The 17,205-nt window shown below is 40.5% G+C and overlaps 1 protein-coding gene across 2 annotated transcripts in view; it reads left to right on the plus strand.

Moving 5' to 3' along the window:
- Nucleotides 1-7,376: 7,376 nt before the first annotated feature.
- LOC143130550 (galactosylgalactosylxylosylprotein 3-beta-glucuronosyltransferase 2-like) overlaps nt 7,377-17,205 on the plus strand; it is a 101,969-nt gene continuing 92,140 nt past the window's right edge. For both annotated transcript variants that reach the window (XR_012987997.1, XM_076289995.1), the window contains exons 1-2: nt 7,377-8,029; nt 8,326-8,467. Coding sequence is in view for 1 of the 2 variants with exons in the window: in XM_076289995.1 (XP_076146110.1) it covers nt 7,577-8,029; nt 8,326-8,467 (595 nt within the window). In the remaining variant the exon portion in view is untranslated. The remainder of the gene's footprint in view (nt 8,030-8,325; nt 8,468-17,205) is intronic.

The following is a 17,205-nucleotide window of genomic DNA, read 5'->3' on the forward strand; positions in this document are numbered from 1 at the left end:
TGGTCTGAAACTTCTCAGGTTAATAGATATCATGATTATGATGATATCCAGACACCCAATGGGCCTGCCTGGCATAGCGCCACCACCTGGTCAAGCAGGAAATGTGCCAGAAATGGACAATACCTTAAGTGATTGATCTGAAAGTTTACAAACATTTTGGATATCATTATTGTGATGATATTCACATGTGTAATTTTCATGACTAACATAGCGCCACCATCTGGCCAACCAAAAAGTGTATCAGAAATGTTCTTTGCTTAAAATGAATGGTCTGAAATTTCTCAGGTTAATATATATTATGAATATGATGACACCCAATGGGCCTGCCTTGCATTAAGCCCCCACCTGGCCAAGCGAGTAAATGTGGCAGAAAATAAAATGCAAAAATAAATAGCACACGCATCAAATATGTACATTTCAGAAACTCACCACGTCGGTGCTTTGTTGGATTCTGACATGTCACGGGTTGCGGCCCGCAGGTGCTCGGGCCCGCCATTGCCGCTTGCGGCTATATTTAGGGCCCGAGCACCGAAGGGCGCAAAGCCCTATTGTTTTTGTAAGGATTATTATTATTGGGGGCCAAGCAGCGAAGCTGCGAGGCAACCCATAGTGATTCTACGTATTCTTATTATTATTATTATTATAACGAAACGCTAATTTGCCATTAAACCATACAGTAAAAAGTTGGGATATTCGGCACATTGATTCGGTTCAGTCATATCTTTAATTTATCAAAGTTTCAATTCTGCACTTTGAGTGCTCTAGCGCCACCAACATTTCAAATTTTTTATTACATCTATGCACATAACGTTTGAATGGTACACCACATTTTGAACATTAAGGTATATTTGGAATCCTTGGATGAGACCGAACTCAACGCAGATGTCAATTTATGGGGTAAACGTAATTGATCAGGCTGCCATATTGGATTTAATCAAAAACACCTAAAAGGCATCAAAGTTCGCAAAGTTTGTCCGATTTTCACGAAACTTGACGCAGATGATCTTCAGACTATGACTCACAAATGTTATTGCTTTTCGGAGCCATATTCAAAACCCGTCGCCCGTCGTGACCAATCAAGTTTGGCGGCGAAGCCGCCAAACAGGAAGTGAAGTGATCTCAGCAAGGCTTTCGCGTATCAACACCAAACTCAGTACAGGGTCTCAGTACCCAATAAGGAGGAGGCTCAATAAATTTGATGACTTTTGACCTATAGGTGGCGCTATAATTAGCAAAATTACATTTTAGCCTGTAACGGGTCATGTGTTTGGAATTTCATCATATTAGTGATATCTGTTAATACCTTGAGAGGTCCTTAGGCCGCCACATGCCAACATGTGACGTCAACATAAATGATCCAACCGCCATATTGGACGTCATCAAAAACACTTAAAAGGCATCAAAGGTTACAAAGTTTGTCTGATTTTCACGAAACTTGACGTAGATGATCTTCATACCATGACTCATAAATGCATTGCTTTCTGGAACCATATTCAAAACCTGTTGCCCGTGACAACCAATCAAGTTAGGAAGTGAAGTGATATCTCAGCAATGCTTTCACATATCAAAACCAAACTAGGTATATAGGTTCAGGACTCAATCAGGAGGACACTCAAGAAATGTGGTAAATTTTGACCACTATGTGGCGCTATAATCACAGGAAGTGGGCTCATATTTCTGCAATGCTTTCACGTATCGAAACCAAACTTGGCTCATTGACTCGGGACCACATCCTGAGGACATACAATAATTTTAGCGACCTTTGACCACTAGGGGTGCTATAATTTGCAACACTTTCTCGTATCAACACCAAACTTGGTATATGGACTCGTGACTACAACCTGAGGACGCACAATAAATGTGGTGACTTTTGACCACTAGGGGTGCTATAATTATCAACACTTTCTCGTATCGACACCAAACTTGGTATGTGGACTTGTGACTACAACCTGACTATGCACAATACATTTGGTGATGTTTGAGGTATGCATATGTATGGGGGGTTATTGGGGTGTGTGGGAGAGGAAGTTTATCTTTGTATATGTGTGTGTGTGGGACGGGTGGTTAATTGGGTGTGTGTATAATGTAGCAACATTGGGTTGCCATGACAACTCCTGCTCAACTGCTTGGCCCCCACATTGCTGCTTGCAGCTATATTTATTATTATTATTATATTAACTTTGTCTCAGAGCGTTTTCCTTTTTTGAGGTGGTTAACATGGTCGAAAACGCTTGAAATTTGGCACACATATCAGGTGTCACGCAAAGCAGTTAGGTACAAGAGCTTGGCCCTGGGCGTGGCCCAGGGACTCAGTAGCGCCCCCTTAGGTGATTGAGGCAGTGGTTGGCACATACTTTCAGCTAGACGCATCAAATTCGGTAGGTATGTGTATCTCCCCAAGATGAACAACTTTCGTATGTACAATGCATTAGCCACGCCCAACAGGAAGTGAGGTATTTGGGATTTTGTGCAGACTAAAATGTGATGAATTGTGATGCCAGAAGACGTTCTTCCCATCGGTGAAAACGCATGAAATTTGGCACACACGTCAAGAGGTACCATGAATACACAGGGGAAAAGCCTTGGCACTGGGCTTGGCCCAGGAACTCCATAGCGCCCCCTTATGTCACTGTGACTTGTGGTTGGAATATAGTTTTAGATACACACACCAAATTTGGTGGGTGTGTGTAACTCCCAAAAACAATCGACTTTTGTATTAACATGCCATTAGCCACGCCCACAGGAAGTGAGGTAATTGGGATTTTGTGCATTGTGGACATGATCAATTTTAACATACTCCTCCTAGACGATTGATCCGATTCATGTGAAAGTTGGTATACATGATGCCAATATGCTTCTGATTCTAAATTGTGAAGCTTTTTTTGATATGTTGTAATTTGACGAAATGGCGAAACTATGAATTTTAATACCCTTCCACGTTAACAATAAATGTGTCTTAATTCACCATGCATGGCTTGAAATTTTTTAAATTTCACAGGTCTTTGAATACCATGGTAGTGATGATATTCACATGCCCATAATGTATATTTGGCATAGCGCCACCACCTGGCAACAGAAAGAATGGCAATTACATTGATGTTACATGATCAATTTTAACATACTCCTCCTAGACGGTTTGCCGGATTCATGTGAAATTTGGCTAACATTATGCCAAGATGTTGCTGATGTTAAATTGCGAAGGGATTTTTGATATGTTGTAATATGTCATGATTTTAATATCTCACCATATAAACTGGAAATGTGTCATATAATCACAGTGCATTGAATGAATGGTCTGAAACTTCTCAGGTTAATAGATATTATGATTATGATGATATCCAGACACCCAATGGGCCTGCCTGACATAGCGCCACCACCTGGCCAAGTAGGAAATGTGCCAGAAATGGACAATGCCTTAAGTGATTGATCTGAAACTTTATAAAATATTGGATATCATTATTGTGATGATATTCACACATATAATTCACATGCCTAGCATAGCGCCACCATCTGGCCAAACAGGAAATATGCCAGAAATGCTGTATGCTTTGAATGAATGGTCTGAAACTTCTCAGGTTAATAGATATTATAATTATGATGATATCCAGACACCCTATGGGCCTGCCTGGCATAGCGCCACCACCTGGCCAAGCAGGAAAATGTGCCAGAAATTGGTAATGCCTTTATTGGTTGATCTGAAACTTTACAAAATATTGGATATCATTATTGTGATGATATTCACATGTGTAATTCACATGCCTAATATAGCGCCACCATCTGGCCAAAAAGTGTATCAAAAATGTTCTTTGCTTAAAATGAATAATCTGAAATTTCTCAGGTTAATATATATTATGATTATGATGACACACAATGGGCCTGCCTTGCATATTGCCCCACCTGGCCAAGCAAGTAAATGTGCCAGAAAATAAAATACAAAAACAAGTAGCACACGCATCAAATATGTACATTTCACAAATGCACCACGTCGGTTCTTTGTTGGATTCCGACATGTCATGGGTTGCGGCCCGCAGGTGCTCGGGCCCGCCATTGCCGCTTGCGGCTATATTTCATTATTGTTATTCTACTTTTTTGCTTTCCTGTTTTTGAGGTGGTTAACATGGTCAAAAACTCTTGAAATTTGGCACACACGTCAGGTGTCAGGCATCGCAGTTAGGTACGAGAGCTTGACCCCGGGCGTGGCCCAGAGACTCGCTAGCGCCCCCTTAGGTGACTGATCCTGTGGTTGGCAAATATTTAGAAGTGGTTAACATAATCGAAAAGTCTTGAAATTTGGCACACACATCAGGTGTCACACAAAGCAGCTAGGTAAAAAAGCTTGGCCCCGGGTATGGCCCATAGACTCGCTAGCGCCCCCTTACGCCCCCTTAGATGACTGCTCCCGTGGTGGGCATATACTTTCAGCTACAAACACCAAATTTGGTAGGTGTGTGTATCTCCCCAAGATGAACAACTTTCGTATGTACAATGCATTAGCCACGCCCACAGGAAGTGAGGTAATTGAGATTTTGTGCGTTGTGGACATGATACATTTTAACATACTCCTCCTAGACGGTTGATCCGATTCATGTCAAAGTTGGTATACATGATGCCGAGATGTTCCTGATTATAAATTGTGAAGGTTTTTTTTTATATGATGTAATTTGACGAAATGGTGAAATTATTAATTTTAATACCCTTCCACATAAACAATAAATGTGTCATAATTCACCATGCATGGCTTGAAATGTTTTAAATTTCACAGGTCATTGTAGGCCATGTTAATGATAATATTCACATGCCCATAATGCATGTTTGGCATAGCGCCACCAACTGGCAACAGAAAGAATGACAATTATACTGATGCCATATGATCAATTTGAACATACTCCTCCTAGACGGTTTGTCAGATTCATTTGAAATTTGGCAAATATTATGCCAAGATGTCGCTGATGTTAAATTGTGAAGGGATTTTTGATAAATTATATATTTGATATGATTTTAATATCTCACCACATAAACAGTAAATGTGTCATAAATCACAGTGCATTGAATGAATGGTCTGAAACTTCTCAGGTTAATAGATATCATGATTATGATGATATCCAGACACCCAATGGGCCTGCCTGACATAGCGCCACCACCTGGCCAAACAGGAAATGTGCCAGAAATGGACAATGCCTTAAGTGATTGATCTGAAACTTTATAAAATATCAGACATCATTATTGTGATGATATTCACATTCGTAATTCACAGGCCTAGCATAGCGCCACCATCTGGCCAAGCAGGAAATGTGCCAGAAATGCTCTATGCTTTGAATAAATGGTCTGAAACTTCTCATGTTAATAGATATTATAATTATGATGATATCCAGACACCCAATGGGCCTGCCTGGCATAGCGCCACCACCTGGTCAAGCAGGAAATGTGCCAGAAATGGACAATGCCTTAAGTGATTGATCTGAAAGTTTATAAAATATCAGATATCATTATTGTGATGATATTCACATTCGTAATTCACAGGCCTAGCATAGCGCCACCATCTGGCCAAGCAGGAAATGTGCTAGAAATGCTCTATGCTTTGAATAAATGGTCTGAAACTTCTCATGTTAATAGATATTATGATTATGATGATATCCAGACACCCAATGGGCCTGCTTGGCATAGCGCCACCACCTGGTCAAGCGAGTAAATGTGGCAGAAAATAAAATACAAAAGCAAATAGCCCATGCATCAAAAATGTACATTTCACAAACGCACCACGTCGGTGCTTTGTTGGATTCCGACATGTCACGGGTTGCGGCCCGCAGGTGCTCGGGCCCGCCATTGCCGCTTGCGGCTATATTTTATATTTATTGTTGCTATTGGTCTCAGTGTTTATATCAGTGTGGAAAGTCCTGTCAGAATACGCTAATTTTTTACAAAAAAACAATTTCAGCAAACCTTTAATTGAGTATACGCATATTATCCCACCGGTAATAAAACTCACTTTTTCATGTACTATTCTACTTTAAAAAAAAAAAAATCTTGATTATTTCAAAGGGTTGCTAATAAGACATTATTTGCATATTTGCATGTCTGGGAAAAATTTGGGTTTAAATGGGTTAAAATGTATGCAAATTAATTCACTGATACTAATTTTGCCCCTACTCTAAGGCATTTTGTTTACCAATGAGTCCAACTGTCACATCCATAATGCTAGAACTGCCCAAGGAGTGAAATTAAGGGGTTGGTTTCGTAGTGTACAGTAGAGGTGGATTTTGTCGTTCGTTCTCATGACACAGTTCGCATCGTTCAGTTCGCCAAGATGATTCGTTCTGAATCGTTCGTTCTTTCGTTCAGTCGCATTTCCGGTAGCCTACAACGTAGTTCAGCGGTGAATCATGGAATGCAGGTTCTCAGCTCCTCGTTTGTGAAAACGGTCAACACAACACTGTAATTGTAGCGGCAAATATAGCTGCAACTAAATGATTATGTGTACTTTTAGACAAAACAGCAGTAGCTAATGTGTTCATTCACCTTGACATTAAATTGACATATGGAAGTAGACTACGGCTAGATCAGCTAATTTCTTTTTTAAAAATGTGTTCATTCATAAAGGAACAAAGACCCAGTAGGCTATGCCGACAAACATGTTTAAAGGCTTGGCAGAAAGATTATATTGATGAAAAGGTTTCAAGTCCCCATTTTGCCCAGGCTACAGAGCCATAATCACTCTGCTTCTTCTGCTTCACTCTGCCAAGAACGAGTGACTGACTTAACGAGAACGACAGACCGAAGTGAAACAGGTCTTGGCGTGAGAACGAACGAACGAGACAGATTGAAGAGACAATTATTAACCTGACATGACACAGAAAATACAAAGACAGCATGCATTTGCCATTAGACAGATATTTAAATGTAAATGCCAATATTGAAACGCAAAATGGAATTGTTAATGTACATTATCGTTATTTTTTATCGTATGCTCTCCCACTAGTCTCACTAGCCCATTTGTTTTTTTTCATGGAGACGGTTGCTATGCTTTCATGCCCCTCATTGGCTAATTTGATGAGAACGTTTTAAATACAGACAACAGCATACGATTGGTTTGGCTCTCGCCTTAGGAAGCTGGGCCAGAGGCATTCACAGCAGCACTAGGTCAGTGTGATTCAGCGACGAACGAAAGAACGAACAAGAACTGGAAAGGCGAACTAGTTCAGGTCGTTCATTTTAAAGACCCGTTCGAAGGAACTAGTTCGTTCGCGACCGACCCACCTCTAGTGTACAGTACAGACAGGCTACATGAACGTCTCAAGGAATCTAGCTTGATTGTCTAGTTTATCAACATTCCTCCCCCATCTTAATAATCACGCTGGTATATGGTTTCTCATGGCTTTTTATCTTGCAAGGACAATGTCACTGACATGTGGATGATATACGTGGACACAAACTCACTCTTGTGATCAGAAGCAGAGAATGAGCCGGGGAGAGATGCCAAGACTAACTAAGGGAGGTGAAAAGGACTTACTTGAAACTGTTCTGTTAAAATTTGGTTTCATCCAAGACGCTGGTCATCACATTAGTAGACTAGTTTAGAATGACAAAGTTTGCCACGCAACGTTCCATCTGCATTCTCCTGGCTTGGGGTCTCATCATGGCGGTGATGCTTCCCTTGTCTGTCAAGAAGACACCGCCGGACATACCTATGATCTACGTCATCACCCCAACTCATACGAGACCAACGCAAAAGGCCGACCTGACCCAACTGGGCAACACCTTGCGCCAGGTCCCGAACCTTCACTGGATCGTCGTAGAGGACGCCGACTTCAAGTCGCCCCTGGTGGCTAAGTTCTTATTAAATTTGCGGATATCGTACACTCATCTGAATGTCCCCAAACCTGATTATTGCAAGTCAGGATGCGTGGCTAGAGGGAGCGAACAGAGAAACCTCGGCTTGGACTGGCTTCGGCGGAACAGGGGACCCCTTGACTCTGGTGTGGTGTACTTCGGAGATGATGACAACACATACGACCTGGAGCTCTTCGAGGAGGTTCGTGTTCACACTTCTATATCAGAATCAAGGCTTAGGCTAATTGCCAACCCCACATTAAATTGTCTACATTGTATTGCACTGAACTACTCATTCAGTAGTTAAATTGGCAAGCAGATTTGGATCTCTATTATCTGATTTGGAGTGGGGAGTTTTGACCAGTTGTATTCTAACTTGTAGGCCTACATAAGTCACTACAGTAACTGCATGTGGCATAACATTGATTTTAAACTGTGTATAAAAACAGCTTATCATAAGCTCACACAACACCCCACCCTTTTCGTTTTCCTCGCCAGATGCGTTACACAAAGCAGGTGTCGGTGTGGCCAGTGGGGCTGATAGGCTCCCGTCGGTACGAGCGGCCATTGGTGCGTGACGGGAGAGTAGTGGGCTGGTACACGAGATACCCTGGAAGGAGATTCTGTACAGACATGGCAGGCAAGTGCTATGGCAAGCCATTTTAACATATAACAGCTAGACTGGATATATGTTGCAGATATCTGTAATTCAGTTTGCCTAGTCAAAACAAACATTTCAGATATCCGCAAGTTGCAACTACATTCTTCCTATCCATAATTGTCATTTCAGATATCCACAATTGATTGATTATGGTGGGGAAGAGAAATTACATATTTATGGATATCTAAAATAGAGCAATGTCATGCACAATAATTGCACTAGTCATAATGACGTTTGAGATATCTTTAACTTTCATTCTGCCTAGCCAAAACTGAATTACAGATATCTGCAATTGTCCTTTAAGATGTGTGGCGAGTTGAATGTTGTTTTCAATGAAGTTATTGCAGATATCTCTAATTCAGTTTGTCTAGTCAAAACTGAATTACAGACATCTCTATCTGTCATTTCGACTAGTCACAATTACGTTACAGATATCTTGAATGACAATTCCAACTATCCAAAATGTAATCACAACTAGTCAGAAAGACATTGTTGATATCTTCAATGTTAATTCCGGATAGTCAAACCGCTTTTAAATATTAAAAGTAGACTACAATTACATATCCAAGTGCAATAGAGTACTAAAGCCAAAACGTCACGTTGTCCGGGCAACCAGATTTTCTGTTCTAAACAACCAAACCTAGAATGGTGTTTTCTATTGCTTCACTGTGTTCTTTCTTTAAGGATATATGGATATGTGGATGCAATACATTATGTTTTCTATGTCATTGTCATTAGATAAAATAAATGTTCAAAAAACGGGGCTCTGACAAGGAATCCAAAGAGAAAACTTTGACAAGTAAAATAGGCCTAATTTTCTGGCAGATGACCTGTCTATATAAGAGAACACCGATATTGTGACTGGTGATGACTCAGATGGACGTGCAATCTCAATATTCAATACGATTATGGGATTTTGCTGACGCTTTTGTACAAAGCAACTACCAAATAAAAACAATACAATAGTTAACATTAACAGTGAACAGTTTTAAAATGTTGGTAAAACTACATTAAAGAGAATAGCAATAATAAACAATAATGCCAATGCAATATCAATGATCAATAGCCTAAATAAACAAATACTATAATATACAAACCATAACACATAAGATTAACCAAGTGTATGGTGAACAGATGTGTCTTTAGACCCTTCTTGAAAGACCCAAAACTATCACAGGAACACAGAGCACTGGGCAACTCATTCCACCAATGAGGAAACACTGAGGAAAATCTGAATCAGTTGCAACGATCTTACTACACAATCAGGCAGGCGCCAGCTAACAGGGAAATACAATATTCCAGTTTGGAGATAGTCATGGCTTGCACAAGAAGTTATGTGGAATCTTGTGTCAGATAAGGTCTGATTTTCCTAATGTTGTACAGGACAAACCGACATGATTTTGAAATTGAGGCTACATGTTCAGATAAATGAAGTCGGCCATCAATTACCAAACCCCGGAGAGGAAATGGCACAAATCAAAAAAAATAACTGATGACCTCAAAAACTACTATACAATGACAAAATCAACAGCGCCACAGACACTCGGAAACTTTTCTTACCTTCAAATTGCTAGGCCAGGGCCGTTTCAAGGAATTTGGGGGCCCCAAGCAAAATTGACATGGAGGCCCCCCCCACCGCATGCAAAGCCTACAGGAACCACCGCATAGCCATACAGTTTCGTTTAAGTTCACCCACAGTTTATATAAATACAACATTTTGACAGTGCAAATACTGCAGTTGCATATATATATACTGTGCATTAGTTTTGAACATTTTAACATTTGCAAAAACACCACCGTACCATAAAATCCAATATAAATGTAAAAAAGTGCACAATAACTAAATCCAACATACTTAAACACACACACACACACTCACATTTACATTTTTCAGTTGTTCTCATAAAGTGAGAAAATAAAACACTGCCATCTTATGCAGAAAAAGGATGCATTGTTCAAACTATAAAGAGTGCAGGTTGTATAGCAATTTAAAAATCCAACATAAATACAAGTACACACAGTCACACACACACACACACATAAGATTAACCTTTCAGGCCATCTTCATCAGTGGAGGTATCCTTAGGAAGAGCCTGAGGGCTGAGAAATTTAACTTCTTAACTATCAAAAGGAATTTCAAGTTTTTTTCCTGAACTTGCACTGTGCCTATTTAGAAGGGCATTCTTCCCACCTCTTCTGGGGCCTACCATCAAATGTTGGACCTCTATAGAAAGCTGAGAACCTCTAGTTTTCGTAGGAAACAGTCTAAATAAATGTGTGATGTACTCACAAAGAGTTACAGAGGCTAGAATATAGTTTTTTCTTTCTGCCGGATTACAAGCATCTCTGAACTGACCACATTTCAGCCCTCTAGGTCTCTTGATATCCCTTAGAAACACAACTGAGCCCTAGCACCAGGTCTTGTGAAGTTGTGTGCAAAAGTAGATCAATATAGAATGAAAATATGAGTGCTTTAGACTATTATTTGCCAAGGTATGCCCATGCGTTTTGTAAAATGCCTATGGATACTCCCCATAGGACTTTTTCTTATCCAAAATGCATACTGACAATCAAATGCTTACTGCACATGAACCCCTTTGTGTAGAAGCATAATCCTGGTCTCAAATGAAAGGTAACACTTTGAGGTTTCATGCTTGTATTTGGATTATACTTCAGGGGTTCAGATATGAAATGACTACACTAAATATGGAATGATTACAAAAATGTCTCTATTTTTGCATTTACTTTGTTGGTTCAATGAGTGTGTATAAGATAGACTATACATCTGTACAACTAATATTGGATAACACAACATGAAGATTCAATTTCTATGGATTCTTGTGAATATTTCAGTACCCAATATGTTGCATCTACTTATTGTGCTGCAGCTACACTGCAGCCAGAAGTCAGGGTAGCACCAAAAGCGGAAGGGGGGGAGGGGGGCATTTTGGATCAAATTTAATTGAGACATAATAAGATTAATCTAAGAATGTAAATAGGTCTGGGCGATAAAACGATAGCGATATGTATCGCAATAGACAATATCAATAAAAAGTAGACGATAGAAGTAGGCCTACCTCAACACAGACTCTCAATGAGTCCTTGCCCCGTGTGCGCGCTCTCTCTCTCTCTCTAGGTGCATCCCTCCTCAGCATGCACATGTAATCCAAACATTCACAATCGTGCAAGACGACTGAATTGCTATTAAATCTGGTTAGCATCATTAGCACGCTGCACGAATTTGTTCAAAACTGTTGCATTGTTGCATTGACTGCTAAATAATCAACTCAATCCCGATGCAAATGGAAAAGTATTTTCCAAGACTCAAACGGGCCTGTCCCAAGGAGAAAAAGTATTCATTTGAAACTTAAACACACGTGGGGAAACTGAACAGTCTAACCAGTAGACTATGATAAACTAGCAAATTACTTTGTTTACAATATTTCCAGGCTTTAACCAGTGCTGCTCATTCAGACTTATGTGCACAATTATTTATTTGAGTGTTTTTCATGATTGTGTTGCTATTTATTTTCCCTGTTTGCTTTGATTGATAACTGAGGTGATTCAAATCAGAGGAAGGTTACGTTTAAAATAAAAGTGTTTAAATTGAACTTTTTTTCCCTTTCTGGTCCTTATCTGAAATAGATTTTAAAAAAATCAATAATTATCGATATCGACCGATATGAAATACTTATATCGTGATACAGTTTTCAGCCATATCGCCCAGCCCTAAATGTAAAGCACTATACAGATTGTACATGAAAAAAGTTATCATTTTTGGATTCCCAAGAGTCAAAGCTTTGAAATGGTGTATAACATTACTATGCTACATAGAAATATGGTGCATACAATTGATTTAGAATGTTGGGGGGAGGTGGGGGAGGGGGGTAACCGTCCCGCCGGCGGGACACTGAAAGTTATGTGGTTTTAAGCAAAGCACCTTGAGGGAGAAAGAAAAGATATGTTCGCATTTCCATATTTTGATCTTTAGAAGGGATGCAGCTGCTTTCACAACTACCAATGCTTACTGTAAAAACATCCCAAGCTAATGTTATACATTGACCTAGGCCTACTTGTAGCTTAACATAGCATTTAAGCATTCTGCTGTTTGAGAATTAGACAGACGCACCTGGTGCTTTAAAGACAGTAAACCGCTGGCGTGCATGAATACTACTAGACATGAAAATTCCAGTCTGCTTTGATGCACGGGATTTATCGTGTGGTTTTCCTAACCCCCATTTGGTACTGTAAATAGATTATCACGGTCGAATAGTTAGTATAGCAGAGAAGCTATGCCACTTTCATCAAAACCTATTACAAAGCTATAGCAATGTTATGACATTAAATACGATAAAAAGTGATTCTGGAACAGATCTGCGTCTTCCTTATCCCGTTAATAAACATATTACAGTATGTAACCATATTCCGTCCGTTGGGAAAAAACAGTTGTGCTAACTGTTCTAGTTTGTTACAAGCAGCATGGGCCGTCAGGCAGGTAGTTAACATTAATGTTTTGCTAGGCTAGCCTTCCCGCTGCGGCATTACACCATTTGTACAAGACAAGTAGAGCTATTTTATCCAGTGTAATTTATCACTTACCACTATCTTGTTTTTTCTTGTCATCCTCTTCCTTTCTCTTCTGGCTTCCGGACACATAACTCCGCTTCATTATGACTGTTGAGGTTTTATATTTTCGCGGCAGCAGCAGAGACCACAAACCTGGCTGGCTGGCTGGCTGGCTGCTGTCAGCGACTACTGAGAGGGCCCCCCTTGAGGGGGATCCCGGTATTGCCGGTAACAGTGTCGTTGCACTTTACTGCATTGACTATCAAAGCGGCGCTCACAGTTTGTTGTTGCATTTTATTCTTAACCAGTCGTTGTCTTGGGGCCCCTGGCCAGCTCGGGGCCCCAAGCAATTGCTTGGTTTGCTTGCCTTCTAGCGACGGGCCTGCCGCTAGGCTACTCAACCCTCCTCCTCTACAGTGGCGCCGGCAGGCGTAATCCTGTACGCACTGTGCGTACAATCTTTTCACGGCTTTATTTGTGAAATCATTCAATAGGCTACTTGTGTGACAACTAGCCTATATTTATTGACTCATGTGCAATCTGAATATTGATTATTCCGAATAAAACCGGAATATGGTGTGCATGGAAACCATAGACTATAAAATATGAAAACGTAGCATTGTCATGACATGATAACCTGTGGCGGTTTTCGGGCGTGGCTTTGGATGGCGCTTAAAAACACAACGTTCCATTAATTCATAGGACAATAGCCTAAATCATTCAGTCATGAAAAGAAAACAACAGCAGCAGCTTAATATTTTTAGGCGTTTAACCGTAACGTTAAAAGACGTAGGCCTAGCCTACTGTTCTTAGCAGTGATGCTGACACTGACAGCAGTGAGAGATTGCTCTACGGTCACGGTCTACACATGTTTAAAATGTTGAATTGTTTGCTTACCTCTGTAGGCTTATTTAAAAAAAATAAAACACTGTTTGGAACGGGGATTCAGTTAATGCGTAGAGCAGAGGTTCTCAACCTTTTTGGGGCTAAGGCACGTCATGACGAGTCGGGTTGGTGCGGGTGTTAAAAGTCCTTGACTGTGCGTAGGCCTATGCCTATCATCTAAAAGTTTGGGACAACCAAAACAGCAGTGCAATGTATTTAGAGTGTTGTGGGCAAATCCTTATTGTTATTAAGTTACCATAACTGTGTTTTTCTCTATCAATCGCGACATAAACTCATTGGTTTATTTTTTCTTTTCTTTCCCTTTATCGCGGGTTGGGCAGTTATAATGCGCATAGTTCACCTAATTTGAGTCAGAGCCGCTTGTTTTGTAAAGGTGTTTCTGTCCTTTCCAAACTTCGTTAAAATAGTGTGTTTACCAACCAGAATTTTTTTTTAAATCCCGGGAGGGAAATCTCCCTCATCCCAGAACTTTTAAAAAGTGTGAAACACCCCTATAAGCCCACGTAACCTACAGCCAGTGTTGTGCCACATATGGTGCGTACTATGGAATACAACCCTAGCGGAGCCCCTGCTCCTCCATCCAGCCTTCCTGCGGATACCCTTGCCTCATTTTTAACAAACAAAGTGGCGGCAATCAGCAGTCAATTCTCTACATGCCCACAAGATGCGACAGACTCAGATATTGCACTGAGATATTGCAACCTCTCTCACCATACTCATAAATTGAAGGACAAAAAAACACAAATATCTTACTCTCACATAAAATTTCTTTGTACTCGAATAAAATGTAATACAAACATATTAAAGTTAATTATCAAAGTTGTCTGTCACTGGGCTATGCTGTGCTAAAACCAATTCCATCATGGGGACATTTCCATTCCAATCCATTTTATTCTATTCTATTAAATGAAGATATACAAATATACTCCCCCACAATAACTTATATCTATGGCCATCTATTTTTGTAGCTGTTAAAATATTTTGACCTGCTTTTTTGTCTATTTGTTTATTATGACCGCCGCGCAGCGAAGCCGCGGTCATATAGGTTTAGTCAGAATTTTTTTTTTTCTTTTTCGCATGCCCAAATTTCCGTCAATGAGTCCCGGGACACTTAAAGACCGGGGTACACGAAACTTGGTGGGCATGTAACCCCACATGGATAGCATGGAACCATCGTTTTTCGTTTTGATCTGTAGCCCCCCCGCTGGACTGGACCCCCCGAAAGGAGGGTAGGGCAGACACAGTTTTCTGTGAATATCTCGAAAACCGTAGGGTTTAGTAGGACCATTTTTTTTTGTATGTTGATCTCAAGGGGCCATGTCAACCCATTCCATAACCACTCATTTCATGTATAGCGCCACCTAGTTAAACACAAAAAAGTAAAAATGAGGTGTTGTAATCACAGGTATCTGTGACCTAACATAGTCAAAACTGCACGAAATTGGAAGTGTAGGATCATTATGACACCCTCTGTATGCACGCCAAATTTTGTGGAATTCCGTTCATGGGGGGGCCACACAATAAATTAATTTATGTAACTATACACCAACTGGCCTGTAGGTGTCAGGAGACAGTTTTCTGTGAATATCTCGAGAACCGTAGGGCCTAAGAGGTCCACCTTTTTTATGTATGTTGGTCTTAAGGGGGTATGTCAACCCATCCCATTACCACTTATTTCATGTATAGCGCCACCTAGTTAAAAATTAAAAAGCAAAAAATTAGGTGTTTTCATCACAATATCTCTGGCTGACAAGGTCAAAACTGCACGAAATTAAAAGTGTAGGATCATTATGACACCCTCCGAATGCATGCCAAGTTTTGTGTACTTTCGTTCATGAGGGGCCTTACAATAAAATAATTTATGTGTTCATTTAGTGACGTACACCAACAAGGATTCCCGGGACACTGAAAGACCGGGGTACACAAAACTTGGTGGGCATGTACCCCCACATGGATAGCATGGAACCGTCATTTTTCGTTTTGATCTGTAGCCCCCCCGCTGGACTGGACCCCCCCGAAAGGAGGGTAGGGCAGACACAGTTCTCTGTGAATATCTTGAGAACTGTAGGGCCTAGGATGACCATTTTTTTCCGTATGTTTGCCTCCAGGGGTCATGTTAACCCATTTCATGTGCAAACATGTGCACAAACAGATACACACACACACACACACATACATTCACAGTAATCATACGTATGACACATACTCACACAGTAGACATATGTACGCTTGCATGCACAGGCACATACGCAGGCACACACACAAGCACGCACACACACACACACACACACACACTCACACACACACACACACCCACACACATAACATAAACATAACACAAACAATCAAGAATTTCTCAGAATTATGAACAGGCAAGATGGAGGTGGGGTTGTATACAATTAATTTTACATGTGAAATCTATGAACTAATCATGTTTTGGTACTTGTTGTCTAGCAGATACCAAGAATTGAGTGTGGATAATGTAATTTAGTGAGACAGTTAGAATCATATAGGCCTTTCAGCATGATTACTTTTTGTGGAAAAAATGTGCTGGACTGGGCGGCGGTCATATTTTGTACCACTCTGCGGTACATCTAGTTTTCTTTAAAGTTCTCAAGAAACTTGAGATTGGTATGAAGGAGTGTGTTGTGTATGTGAGCAATTTGATCTTCCTGAATCTCAATATTATGATCACAACAAATCTGGGCAAATTATTATGACGCCGCGCAGCGAAGCGGCGGTCATATAGGTTTAGTCAGATTTTTTTTTCTTGTTTTTTTTTTTTCTTTTTCGCATGTCCAAATTTCCGTCAATGATTCCCGGGACACTGAAAGACCGGGGTAGACGAAACTTGGTGGGCATGTAACCCCATATGGATAGCATGGAACCATCGTTTTTCGTTTTGATCTGTAGCCCCCCCGCTGGACTGCACCCCCCGAAAGGAGGGTAGGGCAGACACAGTTTTCTGGGAATATCTCGAGAACCGTAAGGTTTAGGAGGACCATTTTTTTTTTGTATGTTGATCTCAAGGGGCCATATCAACCCATTCCATAACCACTAATTTCATATATAGCGCCACCTAGTTAAACACAAAAAAGTAAAAATGAGGTGTTGTAATCGCAGGTATCTGTGACCTAACATAGTCAAAACTGCACGAAATTGGAAGTGTAGGATCATTATGACACCCTCTGAATGCACGCCAAGTTATGTTACTATACACCAACTGGCCTGTAGGTGGCCGGAGA

The sequence above is a fragment of the Alosa pseudoharengus genome, unplaced genomic scaffold (genome assembly GCF_046254945.1).
Source record: "Alosa pseudoharengus isolate Yale_2024_CS ecotype anadromous, Long Island Sound unplaced genomic scaffold, YU_APseudo_1.1 YU_APseudo_1.1_scf_1, whole genome shotgun sequence".
In the NCBI taxonomy this organism is placed as follows: Eukaryota; Metazoa; Chordata; class Actinopteri; order Clupeiformes; family Clupeidae; genus Alosa; species Alosa pseudoharengus.